The sequence below is a fragment of the Lemur catta genome, chromosome 23, assembly GCF_020740605.2.
Source record: "Lemur catta isolate mLemCat1 chromosome 23, mLemCat1.pri, whole genome shotgun sequence".
NCBI lineage: Eukaryota > Metazoa > Chordata > Mammalia > Primates > Lemuridae > Lemur > Lemur catta.
The window spans coordinates 9639302-9663678 of NC_059150.1; the positions used below are offsets into that span (position 1 = coordinate 9639302).

General features: G+C 36.2%; 1 protein-coding gene across 2 annotated transcripts in view; it reads left to right on the forward strand.

Moving 5' to 3' along the window:
* Positions 1–5439, forward strand: part of SYT14 (synaptotagmin 14) — a 141507-nt gene extending 136068 nt beyond the window's left edge. The window contains exon 8 of one of the 2 annotated variants that reach the window (XM_045536416.1): positions 3812–5439. In XM_045536416.1, the coding sequence (XP_045392372.1) occupies positions 3812–4125 (314 nt within the window). In that variant the 3' untranslated portion in view covers positions 4126–5439. The remainder of the gene's footprint in view (positions 1–3811) is intronic. The other variant, XM_045536415.1, reaches the window with a different exon arrangement.
* The last annotated feature ends 18938 nt before the right edge of the window (positions 5440–24377 follow it).

The window sequence follows — 24377 nt, forward strand, 5'->3', positions numbered from 1 at the left end:
TGCACTTATGGGACTCTCAGCGTTAGGGGGCTTCAATCCTATCATTTAGTCTTAACCAATCAAAATGAAATGGTGTAATCATCAGCTAATCTGTTTCATGTTTTCTATTTCCAGTCTTTTGGGAAGTAGAAAAATTTGAAATTCAAAATATTAATTATAAGGTGACAGAACTTTTAAATTTTCATAGTGTCTGCAGAATAAATTATCCCTATCATAGCCATTGTCTTTTAATGCCAGAAGAAGTTACAGGGTTTAAAAAAAGTGAATAGTATTCGCAAATATGAACAGGAATGTGTATAGCTATTGTTGTTAACTGAAGATGAATGTTATGTTTTCTCTCTGCATGCAACACTATGAACTATTATATTTACTTCTATACTTTCCCTTCTTTCTCCCTTAACAATTTAAGAAGAAACTGTTACTTCACATTTTTTTCTCCTTTAAAATTATAACCCAATACTGCCGGCAGAGCCTTCTCTTTAATATTAATAAAATGGGCTTTGCTGTTACCAGGACAAACAGAATAAAGGATAGCTTTCTATCTACCCTGGATGCTAGGAAGGGAAAGCTAGATGGCAGATCTCTGTCCTGAATATGCCTCTCACTCCTCTCTCCTCATCTCTCCCTTAGTTCAGGAGAGGAGGGTAGGTTATGCGAGTACAGAGAAATTGTTACCCAATGTACCTCTAAAACTGTTAATATCTATGAGAGGTAAACTGGAAAAGTAGCAGCTTCTTTATACATATCTAAACTTAAAGCTGTTAATGCCCTATACTAAAAACCTGAAAAGAAATCTTGAATAGTGATGCCACCTTAAATCTGCTTAAAGATTTCTCACAGACTTGCTTAATGCAGTATTTTATTCCAAGTAGCGAGTAATTATTAAAGGAGGGGAAACTTTTTCCACCCTCGAATTAAGTCAACTTTACTTCCAAATGCCATGAAAATTCTTTATTCAATGGAGATAGAAAGTCATAAAAACATATTTGGCTTGCCCCAAGTAATATTGGAAAGCTTTTTCTTACGTATGTCATAGAATATATCTATCCCTGAATTAAAAGTCTGAAAGTTTAAATTATAATATATTCATATTTCTACCCTTGGACAAATGACCTCACTCCCCTAAGTCTATTTCTTCATAGGTAAAATTAAGGTAATGTCTCTCACAGGGTAATTGTGAGACTCAAATCAGATTAAGGTGCATAAAAGAAGGATGGAATTACTATTGTCCACTTTCTCATTTCAGAAGGAAAAATTCAGTGGGAGGAAAGAAGCAATTTCTAGAATAAACAGACATGGAAGTGTGACTTGATCATCTTCATTAATACACACTTAGAATGCAAACTCAAATGGCCTGCAATGTGAGAACTTAAATGAGTAAAATTTGTAGATGAAAGATAGGGAGCGTGTTAGGGCTGTGACAACCCCAAGAGTGCACATCCTGCCCTAAGACACTCTGATTCACAAATGTATGCCCCATGCCAGATAAACAAAACATCATTTGAGGTAACGTTGAGCCCAAAGCTATCAGTTTGCCACTCATGCTTTAGTTAATAGTTTAATAAATATTTTCTAACAAATATTTAACTGGAGATGCTAAAAAGCAGAACGAAATGTTTATCTTTCTATCCTTATTGTAGCCACTCTGATAGAAACCGAGAAACACGAGTCAGAACTAAAATGAAGGGATACCAGGGGCAGGGTCAGATAATAGGTTAGAAAGATTTAACATCCACAGCAGAGAGTTGCTCTTTCAGGTTAAAGAGTAGGTTATAGCAATTGCCATTGTTTTAGAATTAGATCTTCAGTATAAGGATGATTAATGGTGTTAGTTGGGAGGTAACTAGTAAGTAAATATAAGTCAACATTAAAAATAATGTTACTTGAAAGTGGAATATTCATAAAGTAAAATGTAAGGTAGTTTATCAGTTTGTCCTAAAGTATATATATTATATAATATTGTAGCCCCTCATATTTACCTAGGTTCTAGGCTTTGAACTATGTTACAGACTGAATAATCCCAATTTTATCCAAAGAAATAGGAGCAACACTCAAGAACAAAAATTTTGATACTTCTGTTTTATTTTGTATAACTTAATTTTTATATCACATTAGGAGTAATAAAAGTATGTTAAACTTAAAATTTAGCATAATAATAACGATCCTTATAATGACTTTTATTCAGCCTTTTATAGTCTGATAATTTGCATGATTCTATGTTCAATGTGCTTTAGACCAAGAGAATATCATCAAAAGATGTCCCTCTATAAAACAGTGTAATTTTTGTTTAAGATTACACAATGACCTTAAAAATTCTCATTCCATGAAATTTACCCAACAGCCCTTTTGTTCAACCCTCTACCTGAATTAAAATGCTAAAGTTTTGTGTTCTTCCACTCCAGTGAACAGTGTTTCCTCTTTAATTCTAACCTTTGACCCTCTTTCACCCAACGATTGACATCTGGTCATTATTTCTTTTACTGCCTTCCACCCCCTGTTGTCAGATGGACTGTTCTGTTGTCTAAAACACTTGATAGGTGGACAGGTTTATATAATCCGAGGTGAGTTCCTATAGAGGCTAATTGGATGTTGTCTTTTCATGCAAAACCAAAATACCCTAAAACTTGCCAGCAGTGAAGCTGTCCACCATGTTGGTTTCCAAAACAATGCACATTTATTATCTGTGGTACTTTAAATAAAACTAACTTAGAATTTATCTCTGATTATGGATGATGGTATTCAGAGTATCTCTAAAATAAGCAAAACTTTTTATTTATTCATTCATTTGTACTTTGATTCATACAATAGAAATAAATATTTCATGAGAAATATTGCAATTTACTTTAAATTAATTGAAATTTTGATATGAAGTACACATGATGGATCAACATGCTGAAGATCATTTGCATGAGTCTAAAGAACTTGAAAACACAATCTTTTAAAGAAAGGATTTATCTCCCAAATAATCAGGCAGTGAACTGTCATGTTTCACTTTGTACACTAAACATCACATCAATTTTTGTTTATAATTTATGAAAATAGTTAAGATATCATACTTAAAATTTCACATTAAATTGTGCCAAAAACCAATCCGATAGTATTTTAACTGCCCCCAAAACACATTAAATGTATTCTTGCATGAAACTAGGAGAAAGTTTTACTTCATTTGCTAAACTTTGAACCCTTAATGCATTTGGCTTCATTTTGGCCCTTCACTGTTTTTAAAGTATATTTAAAAACCACATCCATGCAGAGATTTTTTTGACATTTCATCCTAAGCTGTTTTGATGTCATCTTTGCATTCTTGTCTTCCTCTTTTCCTCTTCTCCATTTGCCTTCATTTCTATTTGTTTGTTTATTCTTATTCTCTGAAAACACAGTGGAATGCTTTACAGTGTTGTGGCTAATTGAGCTTGCTAAGTGTCTATTAATGCTATGACGTCCTGCTTAGTGAAGCTAAATGGGGATGATGGGCAGGGGGGTAGTGGGAGGTCAAGGATGGGGAGAGAGGGTGGGGGAAGGATTATGAGGTATACCTTTAAATTCTAATTATTGTGTAGAAATAGTGAGGTTGAGATACTATCACCCCCAAAAAACTTTTTTTTCGGCCTTCTTAGCATTCTCTGCATTTGTCACTTATTGTAAACATCTACATCAAAATGGAATTGGTTAAATTTCTATTAATCATGGTATACACCATATCCTTATAAAGTATAAATACTTAATCTTCTTAGCCTGTATTATAAGCAAATTGTTTTGAGTTTGTTTCAAATGATATTGGTGGTATGTTGTTGTTGTTTTTTTTCTTTAGATACATATGTTAAGTTAACTCTACTGAATTCCATGGGTCAAGAGATGTCCAAATGCAAGACATCCATCCGCAGAGGGCAGCCAAACCCAGTATACAAGGAAACTTTTGTTTTTCAAGTGGCCCTATTTCAACTTTCTGATGTGACACTCATACTGTCAGTGTATAACAAACGCAGCATGAAAAGAAAAGAGATGATAGGCTGGATTTCTTTAGGTCTGAACAGCTCTGGAGAAGAAGAACTCAATCACTGGACTGAAATGAAAGAGTCGAAAGGACAGCAAGTATGTAGATGGCACGCCTTACTAGAGTCCTGATGAGTAGGATAAGCAGCAGTTGTGATCCAAGGCAGCATATTTCTGATCGCCACAGTACCTACCGTTTCTACCTAGTCACCATTAGAAGACCTATTCTTTGAAGAATCATATTCAACATTCTACCAACATGCTTTCAGTTTTGTGGAAAGAACAGCTAATACTGACATAAATGAAGAAGAGATATGTCTCTGGTAGAGCTTGTTTGGGAAACCAAGAAACTTCCATCATCACTGTTAAACTAACAATCCTCCAGAGATTCAATAACATGTTTTTGATTTGAAGTTAATTTTAATTTAGCAAAAGAGCCAGTAATTTCATAAAAACAATCACAGTTAAAAGTGATTTTAAAGATCAGAAGTTTAGTTGCAACACTCTTTTAGTATCACCCTACATGTTATTTATAAAACATTTTGACTGGCCGGTCCCTGGTGTTTATAATGTTCTTAAATATGAAAAAGTAGTTCTCCAACCAACTGGTCTTAGTTCTCCAAGTCGTATATACTGGTGAAGGTTTCGGTCAGATGGAAAATTGTGTTATTTCAAATATGTTCCCTTTGTGCACTTAGTTTCATTGTGCCTCAGTTCTTCTCAGTAGCACTAAATCTAAGTGCAAATGAGTATTCATTTTCATACAGGAATTTTAAAAATATGTTATTTTTTAAAATGTTCATTTTCTTCATTTGCCTCTGCTTTTGCCTGATCCAAAGAGACCAAGTCACTGTACTGGTCCCTTGCAAGTCTTTTAGACAGGTTGTACTGTAGAACTACGTAACTTTCTGTTGAAAGCACTTCCTGTATTCTTGTATTCCAATGTAGGAAGCTAATAGAGCAGGACTTTACTTTAAAATTTATTTCAGTGATTGACTCTTTAAAATTACAGTAATGTGAAAGTACATTTTTTTTACAAACTGAAAACACAGTTAGATAAGCTGTTGAAAATTGAAAACAATTCAAGTTAAAGAAAATTTTAACTATATGCTCTGAATATTTAGTAACCAACACTGCATAAAGCAGATAGCATTCAAAATAAGAAACTGTTCTCTCTCTAAATCTTCACTCTGACTTCAATTTATATTTGTGATATAAAGACTATCCAGTGCTCAGTTTGAATCAGAACATCATGTTAAAAACAGTTCTGAGATTCCTTATGAAGTTTCTAGTGACTTGTGACTAGATTTTATGAAATTTACAGATAACGTTCTTCAACGTGATGTCATCTTGTGCCTTTCATGTAAGTTAAATTTGCTCATACAGCTTGAAAGTTGTATTTGCAAAATTAGGCCTTCGATTTTTATAAATGTAAAGATTCCTCAGAACAGTGTCACAAGATCTTTATTTCCTCTGAAGTATGTAAAAGTTGTATAATGTACTAATTTTTTAAAATGGCAAGGCAATTTCATTTGTTTTTATATTTAGGAACTCTAATCAGGAATATTATAAGCTGTTTTCTTTTTAATTTTGCTTCTTACCTAATATATAATTTTATGCATATACTTTATTAAATAGACTATGTTTTGTATATATGGAAAATAATTTTTTCTTCTCATTTCTAGTTAAATTAGACAAAAACATACTATTTACCAATTACTAAATACAGTATATCATTGTTCCTAGTCCCAACTAAGTACTATATATTATTGTAAACTAGAACTTGTTATTACCATAATAACAAAACCATGCATAGATACTATTACTTCAGCTTGGCTGTAGTGAAAGGCCTTAAAAGAAATCCAAAAAGACCTTCTGTGTTTTTTTAGTTTAAAAGGTGGCAGCTCTATGCATTCATATACATGAATTATAAGAAAAAATACAAATGCTTTATTGGGTGACATGAGGTTTGAGAATGTATGTTACAGAGTTGCATTAAAGGGAAAAATGCATCCTTTTATTGTTACATCAATAAGCTTTTTCCAGGGTTTGTTTAAATAAATGAGTTAGATTATAGAGTTAGAACATGAATCAAGTGGCAAAATATCTCATTTAAGCATTTTCTAGAACAGCATGGAAAAAGATTTGAAGGGGGAATGTAGATTTTACTGAGAAATTGGACTTAGGCATTTGATGCTACGATTATCTTTTTTGGCTTTGAAACAACTGACTGCATTGCTAACAACTGGTATCTTCCTAATAAAAAGAGTTATCAGTCTTATTTGTAGCTATAACAGAGCTTAATCAAACACGTTAATAAGACCAGCTTGGTGCTTTCACATTTAGTGAGAAAAAGACCTAACTAATTGTTATTTGTTAAATCTACCTTTTTTCAGACTATGCCCAGAATTGTGTGTGTGATTTGATATATCCTTAGGGGTTTATCTGGTATAAGTATCAAATCCTTCATGGCCTAAAAATTAATCATCAGTTTCTAAAAATTTCAGGAAAGACCCTACCTCCACCCCAGCTGCCAAGTCCTCAAAGATTAAAAATTATCTATATGGGTGTGTATGTCTGTATAAACACACATACCTATACACACAGCATATACATGTATATGTTTACGTATGTGTATATTTATTTGTAAAGGTGAAGTTGCTCTGGCTTTTTCAGATACTGAATAGAAAAATATTTCTCAAGTTTATGGGTTATTTTTCTCCTTTATATACTTACAAGATATTATATTTGGTTTTGGGTGCTATCTGCCATTCCCCTCCACACATAGCAAAAATATACATCTTTTTTCCTGTAGAGTGACACAACTTAGAGTAATTACTTCCCCCAAATTGTCTGTTCTTTTAGAAAAGGATTAAATAGGGCTCAAGAGACCCACTTCACTCTCAGAATCTAATGTACAAGAAGACAATACTACTGTTTTTTTGTGTGCCTGAATTTGCATGAAAGCTTAAAGGCAAAATCTTTATATCTCAGTAATTACAGCAAATAGGGGCTCACTGGTGGGCAGCAGGTGTTGGCTTAGAAACTTGAGAAAGACAACCCACTTTCTTATTGTTCTGTTAAAATCCTCTAAGTTTTATAATAAAATGAGATGGTCCAGATATGACAATTGACTGGCATTTATGGGAGCCCGTGAGTCTGGAATTACAGGCTTTATTTATCTCCTAAATGAGCTGCAGGATATAGTTATTGCTGCCCAGGAAAGAAAACGTATGTCAAGTCAGTAAAGAATTTGCTTAGTATCATATCATCTTACCTTTCAGAAGCTTTCTTCTGTACTCCTGTGTCTTCAGTACCAACCACATTTTGTTTGAAATCTGTTTGCATATTGTCTTACTGTGCATCCGTTGAATTCTCAATAATGCTGTATTTGCTGACAAAAATAATAAATTGGACCACACTTTTAAAAAAGAAAAACCAATGAGAAAGTATCTAAACCATTCTAATTAATACACACATGCTTAAATGTAGGGCCTGGTAAGGCGGTTTCATCCAGCCTAGTGCAGGTACCAGGGGCTGTATGTTAAATCATTTGCTTGATATCATCATCATTTTCATTTCACTTACCAGGTGAATCAGAAGCATGATCAATGACTGCAAAGCAAGATAGTACCAAAAGGGGAAGAAGTAAGAGAATTGAGGATGTTCTTCAAGGTGAAGGTACATGGGGAAATTGAATGGTAGTCTTTCCAGTGAACAAAAAGTAGGCTATTTGAAAGTGTAAATTTTAGATGGCGTAAGAACAGAGTCACTAAAAATATTTTTCAAGGTCCTTATCCATGTCTGAATAGAAAGGATACAAATTTATTGCATAAAATTGCCATTTGCCTGCATAAACTGGACAATTCATAGAGATTTTTCACATTGATTTATTGTAGTTGTTATGATATTATTTCACATTGATAGTTATTATTCAGAAGTTTTTATTTCTTATTTCTTGTGCATCCACCATGTCCAGTTCATCTGTGGCCTGCATCGGAGGTAGCCATCAGTATCATTACCAACCTAACTTAATGTTGAGCACAAGGTTAAGCATGCTGCAAAGCATTTTCTAAAGCTAATTTTAAAACATCATCTTTGCCCTCCAAAGTGTTGAATAGTGATAGTGGTAACAGCTACAGTTTACTAAGATCTAGCACAATAATTTATTATTTTGTTTGATTTTTCACAATACTATGAGGTAAGTAATATTATCAGCATTTTATCCGTGAAGAGACTACAGCATAGAGAGGTTAACCAGACTTTCCAAGAGTCATCCAATAAGTAAGTAGTAGAACTGGGATTGGAACCCAGGTGTAAATTACTCTAAAACCCACACTATGCATATTGCAGTTGCAGCCCTCTTTACTAGATGCAAAAAAAAAAAAGTTAGGACAACATTTTATTCATCAGTAATCCCACCCACCTTAATTGAATGACAGAACTGAGGGGTGAGGGGAACCAGCTGGGGAAAGAGAAAAGACAAAGAGGAAAAGAAAATCAGAGATTTTTCTTCTTCTCCAGCCCAGGATACAAGTGGTACTTTTGTGTCATACTTTGTAGGTGACTTTGGTTTTCAAAGACTTGGGATTAATTTTCTCTTCCAGTTTAGCCAATACTTACTTTATGAAGGTATACTAATCAATTTGTTCTGCTCCTTGACCGCTTTTGGGAATCCAAGGTATTTTAATTGTATATGGCCCCCTTTCTACCCTGTGAAGGACACAGCCTGTGTCTGTTAGTCCATATCTTACTCAAAATGAGAAGAAAAACTCTTGTCTTCCGCTGTTCTCTCATTGCAATTTATTTATGTTTCTTCTATACTCTAGAATTATAGCTAGTTTTGTTACATATGTGTCTCTTTCCCCCTAAGTAATAGTAAATGCCTTGTCATTATCTTTCTGTACCCCTTTTCTCATAGTAGGCAGACAATAAATATTGAATTGAATATTAAATTCCCTGTGGAAGAAAGCAGTCATACTGTTACATGATTTTCAGTTTTTGTGAATCTTGTGTTATGCATGGATTTATTTATTCCTTTATTTAATATGTTAATATATTTTTAAGAGTGCCAGCTATGTGCAGTGTCTTGTTCTAAGTGCTACAGATGCAGAGATAAATTGCTTAAAGGAAAGTCTTTGCCCTCGTGGGACTTGGATTCTAAGACAGGAAGATAGCCACAGAATGTCATCATTCAGTCTAACATAATGAAGCGTTAAGATAGAGGTATGTGTAGAGCACTGTAAGACTTAGTAGAGTACAACATAGAGTTCAGAAAAATCATCCTGGAGAAGAAAACGCCTGAGTTGGTTAACTAATATGGGTTAGACTCCCATCAAACTCCAGGACACCTGTTCTTTCCAAGGACAAAATATAAAATAGTGGTTTCCAAACTAAAGTGTACTTAAGAATTATTTTGGGAGTTTAACTTGTATTCCAAAACTCCACCTCCAGAAATTCTATTTCATTTGGTCTGGAGAGGAGCCCAAGAATCTATATTTTATTAAGCTTGCCAGGAATGCTGTCTAAGATATATTGGTATAGAATATTGAGCTCATTACATAGCATTATTGACAGCAATGTTTCAGTGCCTGTAGATTAGAACTTAAAGTGTGATAGTGATAAATAAGAGAGAGATTAAGACTAGGATTAGTGTTATTGATCTTTTTCTTGTGCTTCCTCAAACAGAAAGATATTTAATGAAAAAATAAAAAGTAACATTTAATAATGAGTTTCTGTACATTCACATTCAACATAATTTTTTTTAAAGTGTTCATTCATACAATGAATAAATATGCTGGTTTTGTGATTTCTGAAAATTCCTTTTTATCATTGTTTAAATATTTCCTTCTAAGCTTTCTTAACAAGGATAAGGCAAAGAGAGAGTCTGAGGAGATATTTATCTAATAATTTCTCTGTCCATATTCTAAATGAAGAAAGACTGGCCTTTCAGCAAATGTGTAAGCAGCCGTAGGTGGTGGCACTTGTGCATTCTTGTGTAGAGGAAGCTTTCCTGCTCTTTGTCATCATCCTAAATGTCCTCGTTGTCATCACACGCATCAGACGGACTTCAGTCCTGGATGCTTCAGTAGGAACAGCGGTGTCTCTATCACTTCTGCACTAATCTCTAGTCCCTTGATTGCTTTGTTTTTCTTAAGGTCCTTTTTTTCAAACAGCAAGTTAATAGGGCAGCCTCAGGACTCTCTCAGAATCAGTGCTGTGGAGAAGGTGCGTCTGAGTATCTGTTTCCCCTCATTTCCAACGTAGCCGCCCTTCCTTCTGTGATGTAATAATGCACATGAATATATTTTATATTTTGAACGTTTTCTTTTCTCCCCACGTAGATCTGTGATCAACCTATGGAAAAACGAGGTTTTATTTGAATATTTGAAATAACGTTATGGAATTAGGCTGTTTTGTGACTGCTGGTGTATCACTGTGTTTGATCTGGTCATATAGTTTCAAATCTGGTTAATATAATTTTAATATGATAGTGTTTGATGGACTGGAATTATTAGTCTATTATCAAAAATGAACGTAAAAAATTGTTCTTTTCTCTCCCTGTGTGTCTTTTAAAAAATATTTCTTCTTCCTTCCTCCCTGCCTTTTTTCCTACTCTTATTCATATTTACACTAGATACCAGAGTTAATTCATCAAAGCTGAATAATACCCATCAAAAAATGCTACCCTGACTTTTTTCTCTTAATTGCATGGGCTGGACAGTAGGAGCAGATGGGCTTTCTTGGAGACTACAGAAGGAACAAAGCATAATACTCTTTAATCATAAGAGGTTTGTTGTTGCTGTTGTGATAGTTGTTGTTTTTGTTGTGTACTTATCAATAGTGTGAAGTACCCTAAAATCATGTTGTATGGGCTGGGAGCAGAGAAGGAAATTGACTATTAATCTAACAAAAGTTTGGTATAAATTTATTGTAGAATTTCAACCTCTTAGGACATAAAAATGTCTAATTATGAGAACAAAGTCACTGCTGTGGCAATAGTTGTGCAAGACATTTGACATTATTTCAATGTCAGTTTGACAATCTGAATCATAAGTTGTCTTATTATTTTAGGACCCTTCTTCACCCTCTTCTTTATCATTCTGATTATCAGTAAACCCACTTTGTACTATTTGATATTTGAGCTTCTCTTTTAAATATTCAAGACTATGTTAAAAAGAAAAACCTTAATGCCTTTCTGTTTATTCCTTTTCCATGGGATCTCTCACCTGACAATGTGTTTAAAATGAATATCCAACAGATAAAATATAGTACTCCATTATATACTGAAAAACTAATTTTCCAAAAGTTTTTCATATATTCAGATATTGCCAGAGTGTATATTTGCATAAAAATCTAAGCAATTAATATTAAACATGACTATTTTGTTTAATAAGAAAATAGGAATTTTTCCTTACCTCTGAGATTTATTGTTTCTCTTTGCCATTTGCATCTGGTTGAAGGTGAATGGCTGTGAATCTCTTAATGACACTTCATTCGTCAGTTTCTGAGTGTGCTAACCTTTTCCTGATGGTATAATTTTCGGTAACGATCAAACCATTTATATCTTCAGGGGTAGATCCTCTAGCAATTCCTGTTCATAATCCCCATTAATGTGGATGAGAGTAATGCATGAGCACCAACAGGAGAAAAGGGCCCTACAGTGTAAAGGATCAGGATCTCAGAACCCCGATACAGGATGGCACCTCCAAAACCTAAATGTAATTGCAGTTAGAATGGAGTAGAAGCCAACTTCTTGGAAGTGAGGACTTTTAGGTCATTGTGTCATATTTCCCCCTTTTGGTCTTCTCCCTTCCCCTTCTAGCTTGCACATTTTTTTTATTTTAAATGTTGTGAGAAGACTTTAAAAACACCTGGTTTTTAAAATTTCACATGTTGCTTCAACCAAGCAATTTTACAAAATAGAAAACTGAAATAAATACCTTGGAGTCATAAGAAGTTTTTAGTGGAGTAGGGGGAGGAGGCAGAGTGTTTGTTTTTGTTTGGGGCAATCTTTTTGGATACATATTCAGAATATTTACAGTATTCTGTAATTATATCACATGTGTTGTGCAAGGGGAGATCAGGGTAGCTTTTTCACACTAGTTGGCTCTCTTACTATTTAAGTATATTTGAACAATTATTTGAAGCACAGTTAGAAATTAATGGAGATACTTCCAAACATCATTTTGATGTTATAAATATTACTTTAACTTTACCAAGAGAAAAATTCCAGTAGTAGCTTGCATTACGAAATTAATTTATTATGTTTCTGCATAATTTTGTTGAAATGACTTTTGTTTTTGTGGTGAAAATAATATAGTGGCAGCAATTTTGAGGAATCTTTAAAGCTATTTAGAAGAGACAGCCAAACTTTGGCTAGATTTTTACTTGAATTTTGAAATAAGAAAGAAAGTGTGTAAATATTGCTTTTCAGTTAAATTAGTCTTGAGGAAGAATAATTATTATATGAGTTTTAAGGGTCTTGACAAATGTTGAGATTTATTCTTTCTAAAACTCGAGGTTTACCACTGCTAAGTACTCTTGCATTATATTTTATTTCTCAAAATAATGTAATTTTTATGGAAAACTCAATTAGTGGAGTCTTTTTATTCAATATTCCCTTCTTCTTCCTTCCTTCCTTTTTCTTTCATTTTTTTGAGGCAAGAAGCTTCCTTGATAGTATAGTTTCTACAGAGCTTTCTTACTTATTTTTCTAATAATGGATATAACAGTGCGATGAAGTTTAAATGCTCTGTGAGCAAAACTCCATGAAACAACCTGAAGAAACACACTGCTGATTAACATTGCCGTTGGTTTGAAATCGTTTCCAACTTATTTGCTAGTGACTCTAAACCATTAATGGCTCTCATTAATATATACAAATGTCTGTGTGGTTAACAACAGTGTTGTATTATCACATATTAATTTGAATGTTTGGTCAAAAATATAAAGAGATGTGTGTGTGAAGCAGTCCATTTTATAGAATGAGCATATATATATATCCAGTCGTTTTCATGTAATTGAAAATGTGCTACATGTTGCATCTTATTCTCATCTGCTTTTCTATTGACACTATCTATACGCCGATTGTCTCGGTGCCTTTTCCTTTTGTATAATTGTATTACATAAATTGCAGACCTCTGTGTAAACAATGTAAACAATGTTAAAATTATTATTCCAAGGAGACTTTAATGGCAATTTAATTTTCCAGAGAATAAATTTTTGTGTGGGTTAAAAGTTACTTTTCTTCACCTTTATGTAAGAAATCTGTTCACATTTTAGTACTCACATGGAATGGGTAAACATCTGACTTCACTGATGGTGATACATAAAAATCAGCCCTACTTATTATCTTTGACAAATAAATGTTAATAGGACTGTTACACAAAATAGAATAATATCGAGTACATAAGGAAATATCAGATGGATACATGTCAATGTTATTAAGATCTTGGATTTGAAAGGAGTCTCATGAAAACGTGCTATAAAATATTGCTGTCAACATGTTTGAGTCATTTTATTTTCTTTAATTGTAAGTCATATCTAGCCTCCAAAGAACATAGACGTACAGATAAATTCAAACATTTTAAAACAATCTCCTTTAAAGTTCATATAAATCAAGAATAAAACTCAGTAGCTTTAAGATGGCCTCAATATCTTTAGCTGGACTATACCTTATTATTTAGCTTGTTCTTTAATTTTATGTGAATTTATCATCATTCATATCAGTGTTGTCATTCTGTTTAACAAAATCATTTTCTCTTTGGCAAAAGTAGTTTGTTGATTTTTAATTCCTTTTTATTAGGTAGTTGTATTGTTTCCCAAAGACCTTGAGTTTAGATATTTTTCATATTTCATTACCTTGTTCATTTTATTTCCAGCAAGAAAGATTTACAACAACAGACTTAACAAGTACTATTTTGCATATGAAAAAGAATTTAAACATTTGGTGCTCTAAAATTGACAGAAATTAAAGTTGCTACATCATCTAATCTCTGATTGTCTTTGAATCCTTAGTTTCATAAATTAACCAGAGCCTTTTTTAGTTAACTTTTTTTCAAGAGTAGAACACCAATGCTCAATTGGTCTGGTTGGCTTTTCCTTTTTTCTTTTTGTAAAGAGTTGTCTCTACTGAAACATAATGAAAACATGCAGCACTTCTGCTCAAAATAAATGGGTTCATGATGTAACCTACGCTACACTGTAAGGAATTTGTATCCTTTCCCAGTACTGGCTGCTGAGTTCTTCCCCCTGTCTCAAACATTTTGGACTTCCATTATTAAGACATTTAAAGTTGAAGAAGCAAAAGTAACAGACTTGCTTAAGTGTTCACTAAAAAAATTTTCTGAATTGTAAACAATGTCTCCATTAGGGATGATTTATTAATTCTTTAGAACTTGGGAAAAATCATTTACATCTTCGTCATGGCTCATATCTTTCAGAGAATTACAAATGATGTAAAGTAAAATTCCAGCAAAAAATTGGCACATCTGTGTTCTTGCAAATCATTAAGTCATCATTTTCTATTGTTACAGATGGATTTAGGAAGTTATTCATCATTACAGGTTACTATATTTAACATTATGTGTTATTTGCAAATTGATTGTAACTCCTTTGATCTGCAATATATTGAAATATTTATACAACTCACCATAATGCAGAATCAGTGGGAATACTGAGCTTGTTTTTCTGCAACTTGTTTTCCTGCAACTAATGCTGCTACTGATCTGACAGGAGGCAGAACTCAGGCAATGATGTGAGCCATGGGGAGCGGCTATAAATACAGATGAAGCTTTGCTGGCTAACCCCACCACTCACCTCCTGCTCTGTGGCCCAGTTCCTAACAGGCCACAGACCAGTATCGGTCCACTGCCCAGGGATTAGGAACTGCAGCTGTAGAGACAAGCAAAGAACAGAACATGGAGGCCTTTGCCTACCTTGGTAAGAGTTTCACATTTATCAGTAGACAATGGAGAAACCCTGAAGAGTTCTAAGCTAGACAGTAACATCATGAAATTTTCATTTTTTTAAGACCATTCTTGCAGCAATTTGGAGGATAGGTTGGAGCAAAGGGAAAAACTAGAAGCAGGACCTCCTGTAAATAAACAGGCCATTGGAGTCATCTAGGTCAGAAATGTTAAGGGCTCGGACTAAGGTAGTAACAGAGGGAATATAGAAAAGGAGAAAAAGGAAATACTCAAGGACTCTGAACAGGCCTTGGTGACGTCTCTCCCACATGCGGAATACACTCACACGTCTCTTCCAAGAGTCCTAAGTATTCATATCATTATGGAGTTAACATGCAGTCCATTAGGTCTAAGTGTGGATGAGGCTCCTTGGGAATAGGTCCTGGGTTCATCTTGAATAGCATTCTGAAGAACTGTGGGCTAAAAAGACAAGTGACGTGCTTGGCACACACCCAACATACAACAGCAGGACAGGCAGAGGGTAATCATCATAAACCCTAGCGCTCAGAAAGACTCTGCCCTCTGAGCTGTCTTCCTTTTCGAGAAAATGTAGCTCACGTTTGGAACTCAGCAGTTTTACCAGACTAGTTTCTGCCTCTAGAAGCTTGGGGGTCCAATGGCCTCTTTTCATTTTGTGCTGTCTTTTTCCCTTTCAGTCCAAGCAATATACTTTTTTTGAAACCCTTGCGGGATTTTTGTGTATTAATTTCCAATCCACCCTATTTGATAAAAGCTACACCTACAAATCTCTTCAAAAGCTCTTCTCTTCCTCGGAACCTTTGCAGGACTTCTATGGGCCAAGACTCCCAAGATCTTTAGATGCCCCATTGTTGAACAGGGAGACTTTTCCTTAAGACACTTAGAAAGATTTTTGTCTGAATTTTTGCCTGAAAAGGTCTATAAAACACCACCTTAAGTCTCTCTGAGGTCTTAACAAAGCGATTTCTAGTCATGCCCTTGGCTTTATACATAGACCACATTTTTTCTGCAGCACCGTTAATTTGCCTAGAAGCCATTTCTTAATTCAAGCATCATTTGCCATCTGGAGAGGCTGGAAATGAGAAACAGTTAATTTTTGTACCCAGCAAGCCCTGGCTCCTTATATTTAACTGTTCTTTCTCTTATCTCTCTTCTATCGCATAGCCAATGAGAAGTCAGGCGGCATTTTCAATATTTTACCTGCAAATCTTCTTAACTAGATTATTGACTGCATTAGGTACATTTCCTCTTTTCAATATTACTGCAGATGACTTTAGGGGCAGCTCTCTGCCACTGTAAAACAAAGGTCTTTTCCCTCTAACTTTCAATAACATCTTCCTCAGTTTCCTTTCAGCCCTCACTGACAGCTTCCTCAAAGTCCTTAGGTCCCTGCTAACACACTGTCTCCTCGAAGCCCTGCCAGCTCTCCCTCTATCCAGTCCCAAAGCCAATGCCACACGATTTGTTCTGGTAGCACGTCATCCCCAGGTACCAAGATCTGTTCCAGTTCTCTATTGCTGAGTAACAAATCACCCCACACTGCGTGACTTAAAAGACCAGCAGTCATTTTGTTTTGCTCATGATCTGCAAGTGAGCAGAGCTTGGCAGAGACACGTCATCTCTGCTCCATGCAGGGTCAACTGGAATAACTCACAGTCCAGGAATGATCGAGTTGGAATCATCCGAAGGCTCACTCACCTGTCTGGTGGTGGACACGGGCTGTCAGCGGGGACATCTACACCGGAGCTGTCCTGGCTGGTTCCCCCCTAGCATAGTGGCTGGGATCCAGGAGCAAGCACCCCAGGGGAACAGGGCAGAGTGTGCGGCATTTGTATAGCCCAGCCTTGTAAGTCACAACGTGCCACTTCCTCCAATCCCTGTCAGCTGACACAGTCACAAAGGTCTGCTCAGGGACAAGGGGAGGGAACGCAGGAGATGTGTTATATGTTGGTGGCTGTCTTTGGGAAGTAAAATCTGCCACACTCCTGTTAAGTGATCTTACTTAGTTATAACCTGTATCTTATTCATAAATGTAGATTTTTAAAAATATTTTTAACAAAGCCATCATCATTACAAGTACTGTTTGAACGTATATATTATTCTAATTATTAGCCCTTTAAAATAGATTATTTATACGTGTAATTGAATGCATTGTCTACTTTGATGATCAATTACAATGGTTAGATTATCACTCTCAAGAGAATTAAATTTTGCTGGCAAGGGGTAGATTAATTTCTCAAGCTCCCCAACACCTGCCAACAATTTTAGGAAAATATTATGAGACCTTCGGTATTGTGAATATTAGAATGCTTCATTGTTCTTCCCCACTAGCATATTTCTATGAAGAATATCAACTCCTATATACTTCCCATGAATATAACCCAAGAGTATGTAACAATCTAATTGTATGCACAATTCTTCCAGGAAGTAGTCTTTTAAAAGTTGGTCCTAAGGATCTCTTTTGCTAAACTCTGTATCCATAGGCCATCACTGACACAGACTTTTAGGTTTTTGTTTAAAATGGGGCTCTCTTTGACAGCAACAGAGTGAAATGTCTTGAAAGGGAAATTGCTCCATATGATAGTTTTGAAATAAAATGCCTGCCAAGTTGCATTGATTGGAGCTATGAAGGCAGCAATATTAATATTAAGCAAAAAATGTATATTCCATTAAAACCTCCGAGTAAAATCATACAGGAGTCACAGGGCTATATTTCAAGATGTCAGATGGGGGCTCATGGTATGAAAATAAAATACTAACTAAAATCGTGCCAAGTGCACTGGAAACTCTAGAGAGGTGCCAAGGGCTTGAGGCACAGAAAGGGGAAAAAAGTCATTTGTATAATCCAGGGTGTTTTAGTCTTTATACCTTGAAACCCATTAGTGGACAGTTGTCATTTCCTTCTCATTGCCACTACAAAAACACTTTGTTCCCGGAGTTATTTCTGATTCTGTCCTTGGTTTTGATTTTGTTGTTGATAGCAACTGAGTGCTACACCTTTTTTTCTGAAGTAGCTGGAAACTGGGACTAAGTAGGGATGTCGCCTGGAAACTCGAGGGGCAGGATCTACTCTCAGGCATCTTCAGACTGTGAGTGAATGGGTGGCCTGCGGAGGTCTAAAAAAAATGTGTGGCTTTACTGTTTATTATAACCCTAATTATTATTCATTGAATATTATTTTTAAAGGTTTCAGGAATTTATGTGTTAATTGAATGTATTTGTTTATAACAGGACATTGTCTTTGTGCAGGAATTTCTCTTCACCCCTGTCGCTATTGGGATCTTCTTTGGGCTGAGTTGAAGTTCAGAAGTGCTAAGTGTGGATTCACTCAGTTTAACTTCCACTTCATCACTTTTGAGATCCCCTTGATAGGAGAAGGGGTGAGAATATAACTCTACCTTCCAGTGAGGCTTAAGAACAAAACAATGTTTCTGATGAACTGGGGTAGGACCAAACCCAGTCTGGATCCCAGTAAATAACAGTGAGATCCCTGAGAGGGAAGGATGGTGTTTTAATTATTTATGGATAAATAATAAATAACCCCCAAACTTAGTAGCTTAAAACAAAAACAATCATTTATTTTGTTCATGAATCTGTGAGTCAAGAAATGGGACAGGTAAAAAGGGAATGGCTCATCTATGCTCCATAATGTCTGGGGTCTGAGATCGGGTGATCCCCAAACCTCAGTGCTGGAACACCTGAATCTGCCCAGCCACCCCAGGCCCTTCTCTCTCAACGCACTGCCTCTCTACATGGGTGGCTTGAGCATCCTTAAAACATGGCAGCCTCACCACTGGCAGATACCTTACGCGGCAGGCTCTGAGAACAAGTGTTCTACAAAGCCTGGGTGGAAACTGCAGGCTTCTTAGGACCTCAGAACATCACTTCTGCCACATTCTATTGGTCACGTAAGTCACTAAAACCAGCCCCAATTCAGGGGGAAGAAAGTTAGACTTCCCCTAACAGTGAAAGGAACAGCAAAGAATTTGCAGCCTCTTCAGTCTTCAGTAGTTTGTCTTCTGCCCACAAGTTATTTGCACTCATCCCACATGCAATATACATGTACCCCCTGCCAAGACTCCCAAAAGTCTCATCCTGTTTGAACATTGCCCAAAGTCTAACATGTAATCATGTAAATCAAGATGAGCCCCTTAATGCAATTCCTTGAGTACAGTTCTTCTTGATCTGAAGACAGTGAAATGAAAATACAAGTTATCTGCCTCCTCTACACACCCAATATCCAGTAGTGACACAAGGACAGGATAATTGCAATCAGCACAACCATTCGAAAGAGGGGAGGCTCATAGCAGCCTCTAGTCTGTAATATGTATGAAATCCAACAAGACCCCTGTCAATAGTTTTCTTTGCTCAAAAGCTATTTTTTATTTTGAGACTCTTTTGCTGAAAGAGGCTGGGGATGAGAAACAGTTTTATTTTCAAACCCAGCAAGTCCTGGGTTAATACTGTCCTCTAAGTTCTCAACAATTGAACAGTTCCATCTTTAATTTTTTCCTCATTTCTCATATTTTATCAGAGGTAACTAGAGAAAGCCTAATAGCACTTTCGGCATTCTGCCTGGAAATCTATTTAGCTAGAGCTTCGAGATCTTTCTCTTTCCCACATTCCTCCAGGCCACGGTTTGACTAACTGTTCTGCTGGTATGTATCTCGCTCCTTCCCCCAGGCTCTGATTTTCTCCCATCCTTCAAGGCTTCACTAACGGTTTCATGAGACACCAACAGTTTTCACAAATAGTCTGCTTAAGGCCCAGTTTCCACTTGCAACTCAGTCCACAAACCAATGTCATATGTTCTAGGTTTTCTTAAAGCAGCACCCCACTCTTGGCACCAAATTTTCGAACTATTCCAAACAATGATCATTTGTTTTGCTTATGCAAATCCATGGGTCTGGAATTCAGACACTGCACAACCGGGATGGCTCATCTCTACTCTGCAATGTCTGGGGCCTCAGCTGATATGACTTGAATGGCCTGAGGCTAGAACAGGGTAGGAGCTGGCTTCGGGGTTCTTACAGTATGGTGGCCTTAAGGTAGTCAGACTTTTAAAATTGGTAGCTCAGGGCTCCAAGAATGGATGTGATCAGGGACCTGGGCAGGTGTTGCAAGGCTTCTTATGACCTAGCTTCAGAAGCCCTAGACTGTCACTTCTGCCACTTTCTGTTTGTGGGGCAAATCACTCTCGCCATCCCAGATTTAAGGGGAGTGAAATGAGACTTCATCTCTAAATGGGAGGAGTAGCAAAGAATTTGTAGCCATCTTTATTCTTCCATAAGGGATATTGCAGATAGCAAGAATCTGTTTGTTCCTCATCCATTTCAACTTCATTTCATTACCACAGAGGTTGGAAAGCTGAAAGCTACATTTCCCCTAGTCTTTTGTAGTTAGCTTTACAGATGTGAACCAAGTTCAGTAAGTGGAGAGACAAGGTATGAAGCATTCGTTTTTCTGGTGCACACCATGGCAGAGAGAGAGGTTCTGCAGTTTGCAGCTAAAAGGGCCATGTGCTGTTTTAGTGATGTGTAGTGGTAGGCAGAATTCTGAGATGGCCCCTAAGATCCCCTCCCGCCGTGTACGTACCTTCTCCCACTTACTCAGTAAGACACTAATCTAGATGCTTCTGTGAATGGTTTTGCAGATGTAATTAAAGTCCTTCTTCAGTTGCCTTTAAGTTATAAATATTATCCTGTGGAGCCTGACTTGGTAATCAGGTGAGTCCTTAAAAGAAGTCAGAGAGACACTCTCCTGTTGACCGTGAAGGAACAAACTGCCGTGTTGTGGCAGGGAATGGCAAGCAGCCTCTAGAGCTGAGAACAGCTCACGGTGACAGCTGGCAAGAAAACAGCGGCCTCAGTCCTACAACCACAGGGAGCTGAACTCTGCCAACAGCCAGTGGGCTTGGAAGAGGCCCCCGAGCCTCGGGTGAGATCATTGCCCTCGCTGTCACCTTGATCTCAGCCTGACGAGACCCTGAGCAGAGAACCCAGTTGAGCTGTGCCCGACTTCTGATCCACAGAAGTGTAAGAAAACAAATGGGTATTGTTTTAAGCCAGTAAGTTTGTGGTACTTTGTTACGCAGTGTCTTAGTGCTTTTCAGCTGTTATAACAAAACACCTTAGTCTGGGTAACTTACAAACAAGAAAAAATTATTTCTCACAGGTCTGAAGACTGGGAAGTCCAAGATCAAGCTGTTGGAGATGTCTGGGGAGGGCCTGCTTCCTCGAGGACCGCACCTTCTTGCTGCATCCTCACGTGGTAGAGGGGCCAGCTAGCTCTCTGGGGTCACTAATCCTATTCCTGACGGCAGAGCCCTACTGACTCAGTCACCTCCCAAAGGTCTTGTAATGCTATCGCGTTGGGGATTAGGTTTCAATGTATATATTTTGAGGGAGATATAAACCATAGTACCATAGTACATAGTAACAGAACACTGATACAAGGAGCATTGCAGTTTGGTAGGTGGTATGTTGATTGTCACAAGGCAGAGTGATTCCAGAGGCAAAAGATGTAACACAGAAGATTCCTGATTCTACAACTTTTTGACCATGGCAGAACCTGGGGATCCATTGGCAGCAAGTTTGTGGTAGATTTGATAAGTCATTCCTGAAGCTCAGCCTAGAGTTTCTGTTTTCAGTTCTTTCAAGAGTTCCATAGCAAGAGTGGGTTCTGTTCTCTGCATTTGACTAATATACTGTTGTTTGAACCTACAAGCCATATCAGCACCAAGACCTAATAAAGTTTAAGGGAAGGGCTCTTGGTTCCTACAGCTGATAAAGGAATTCATCCCAAATGAATTTTCCTTGACACTTGATCCCATCTTGGGTCCAATGTGTCCATGTATTTATGAACTAACTGAGCTATACCTTTAAGGACTTATTCTTCAAACAAGCCACTTGTTGTAGGAAACTATCTCAGTATAACTAAACAGAGAGCATTCTAGCTTTCATCCCATGGACTACTGATGTCCATTTGGCCAATGGATTCAGTGGCACTATAAAACATTGAAAAGGCTGTACTGAATCTGACAACAAGCAGTGACCTTGGAATAGGACATCAGGTAAGTAATAGACGTCAAGTTGAGCTTTCAGAAAGATACTGACATTCTTTCTGTACACACAGATAAGTGAAACCCAAGATTAAGTTGCAGATACATATATAATCATTCTTAAGGATTGTGAAGAATATTTGGAGAATGGAACCCTCATTTAGATTTAGTATTGTCAGAGACCTCAAGCAGAGATGGGTCAGAACTATTTATTGCTTCTGGGCTACTCAAAATGTGCCAAAAAGGTATAGACAGATTCTGGTGCTGATGGCAGGTTGGTGGATGGGCCCTGTACATGACAGTTCTACGTGTTACGAATCTTGTTTATTAAAGGATAAAGTTTGTAAGTGCTCAGTAAATGTTAGCTCTCGGAATCCTTTTTATGAAAGTAACTACATACATGTAAAACTTCCCCAAATTTTGTATAGAATTACAGTAAAAGGTGTGGTTTCTACTCTCATTGAGGTTCTAAACCAACAGATAACAGACAAACGTTTAAAATGGTTAATTTCCTAAATCGTTAATGAGTTAAAGAGAGAAAGAAATAGGAAAAAAGTGTTTGAAACACTTTTTGTTTTAAAGAGATCTACTTTTATAACATGATTGCTTTACTTGGAGCATGAACGTTTTTCTATATTACGACACCAAACAATAGCGTGTAGTGTGGGAACAAATGGAAAGTGAAATGGGTGGTTGAATATGATCGAGAGGAAATTCATGCCTTAGGAATGGTGAAGTAGATACAGCTACACATTAGGTTTCATATTCAAATTCTTTTAAACTTGCAAAACTTTTCTCAAATGTATTTAGACACAAGGTGTCAGCACAACCTTGAGCTCCATTAATTCTCATCAGAATATCCAGATAATTTGGTAAGGAAGATTTGGTCTAAAGACGGCAGTGTAGATTAGTTTCTCTCTTTTGTGTTAGGCATTCTGCTTATTTATTTAGTACTGATGATTTTTAAATGCTGTAATATAAACTCAAAGGGGTGCTCAAAAATAATATTAAGACAAAGCACAAAACCGTGGGAAAGCAATAGAATTTATCCAATGGGATTTTATAATAAAACATATGGATTTTACGGAAACAATTTATATGGCGGTAAATATCTGATATGATTATGAATAATGTGTAAAGTTTACTGTTGTTTCATGCCTAATTAGAAATCATGCATCTCAGACTATTAATAATAAAAAAGCTATTTCTACACATACATGTTATCACTAACCACTAACATGTACCTGCTCAGACTTGAGCAGAATCCAAGCAACTGCTTTGTATAGTACATTAAAGAATATATTTTTTCGATTTCTATTTCTTATAACAGATATTCCATTTATTTGTTTCCCTCCATTAACTGACTGTTGGAATATTACTTGGTCCACAGTGCTTGGCACTCGGTGACAGTGCCATGGTGAGTAAATTCTCCCCTAATAGCCTTTGTATATCTTTATCACTGAATTCTCTCATCATTTTATAATGGTAAAATTACATTTTCCTGATAGATCATGACCCTCCTTAAGGGCAGGGATTTTTGTTTGATATGTTTTTTAATATCTTGCAACTACAGAGTTTGGTACAGCAACCATTCAATAAATGTTTGGTGAAGGAAGAGTGGAATGAAGGAAGATAAAAGGGAAGGAAATGTAAACTACAACTTGGTCCTTATCCAAATATCACAAATTCTAATTAGCATAATCCTATTAAAGGAGGTTAACTGTATTCATTGCCTTTTTTATTAATTTGTTGGCTTCTAAATCCATTGACTATATTAAAAAATCTGTATAGAATGTATTGCACATGCCTACTTAGGGCCTGTTAGAATACTCTCTCTTGTCCAAAATTTTTTATAAACACCAGCTGATAATCTGCATTTCACACCAGTGGAAGTCTGGACTGGTTGGCAATTGGAAATGCTATCTGTGAACTACTTCAACCCATGTATAAGGGAGTTTCAACTCTTTGTTTCCTGATTAATTACAGAATTAGGTTTTATTTTATTAAAATGAGGTTAAAATTTTCATTACAATTAGAATTTTATATTTGTGTGAAACACTTGTAAAAGCTAACCTAATGAGGATTCCATTAGTGTGAAACTTCTATTTAACCAGAACTTTGCTAGGCTGTTCATAGTAATGACTCTAAAGAATGCAGTGTTTTAAAATGCATTCTGAATTAACAAGGATTTAATTCTACTTAATATAGGTTTATACGTTGTTTTCAAATAATTTGAAAATTGATGTTGCAGGCAGAATCAGCAATGATTTTAGAGCTATAGTTGATTTTACAGATTGTCAGATTCAAATGCATCATTGTACACATAAGAAAACTGAGGCCCCAAATAGGTTAAGTGACTTATCCAGGGTCACACA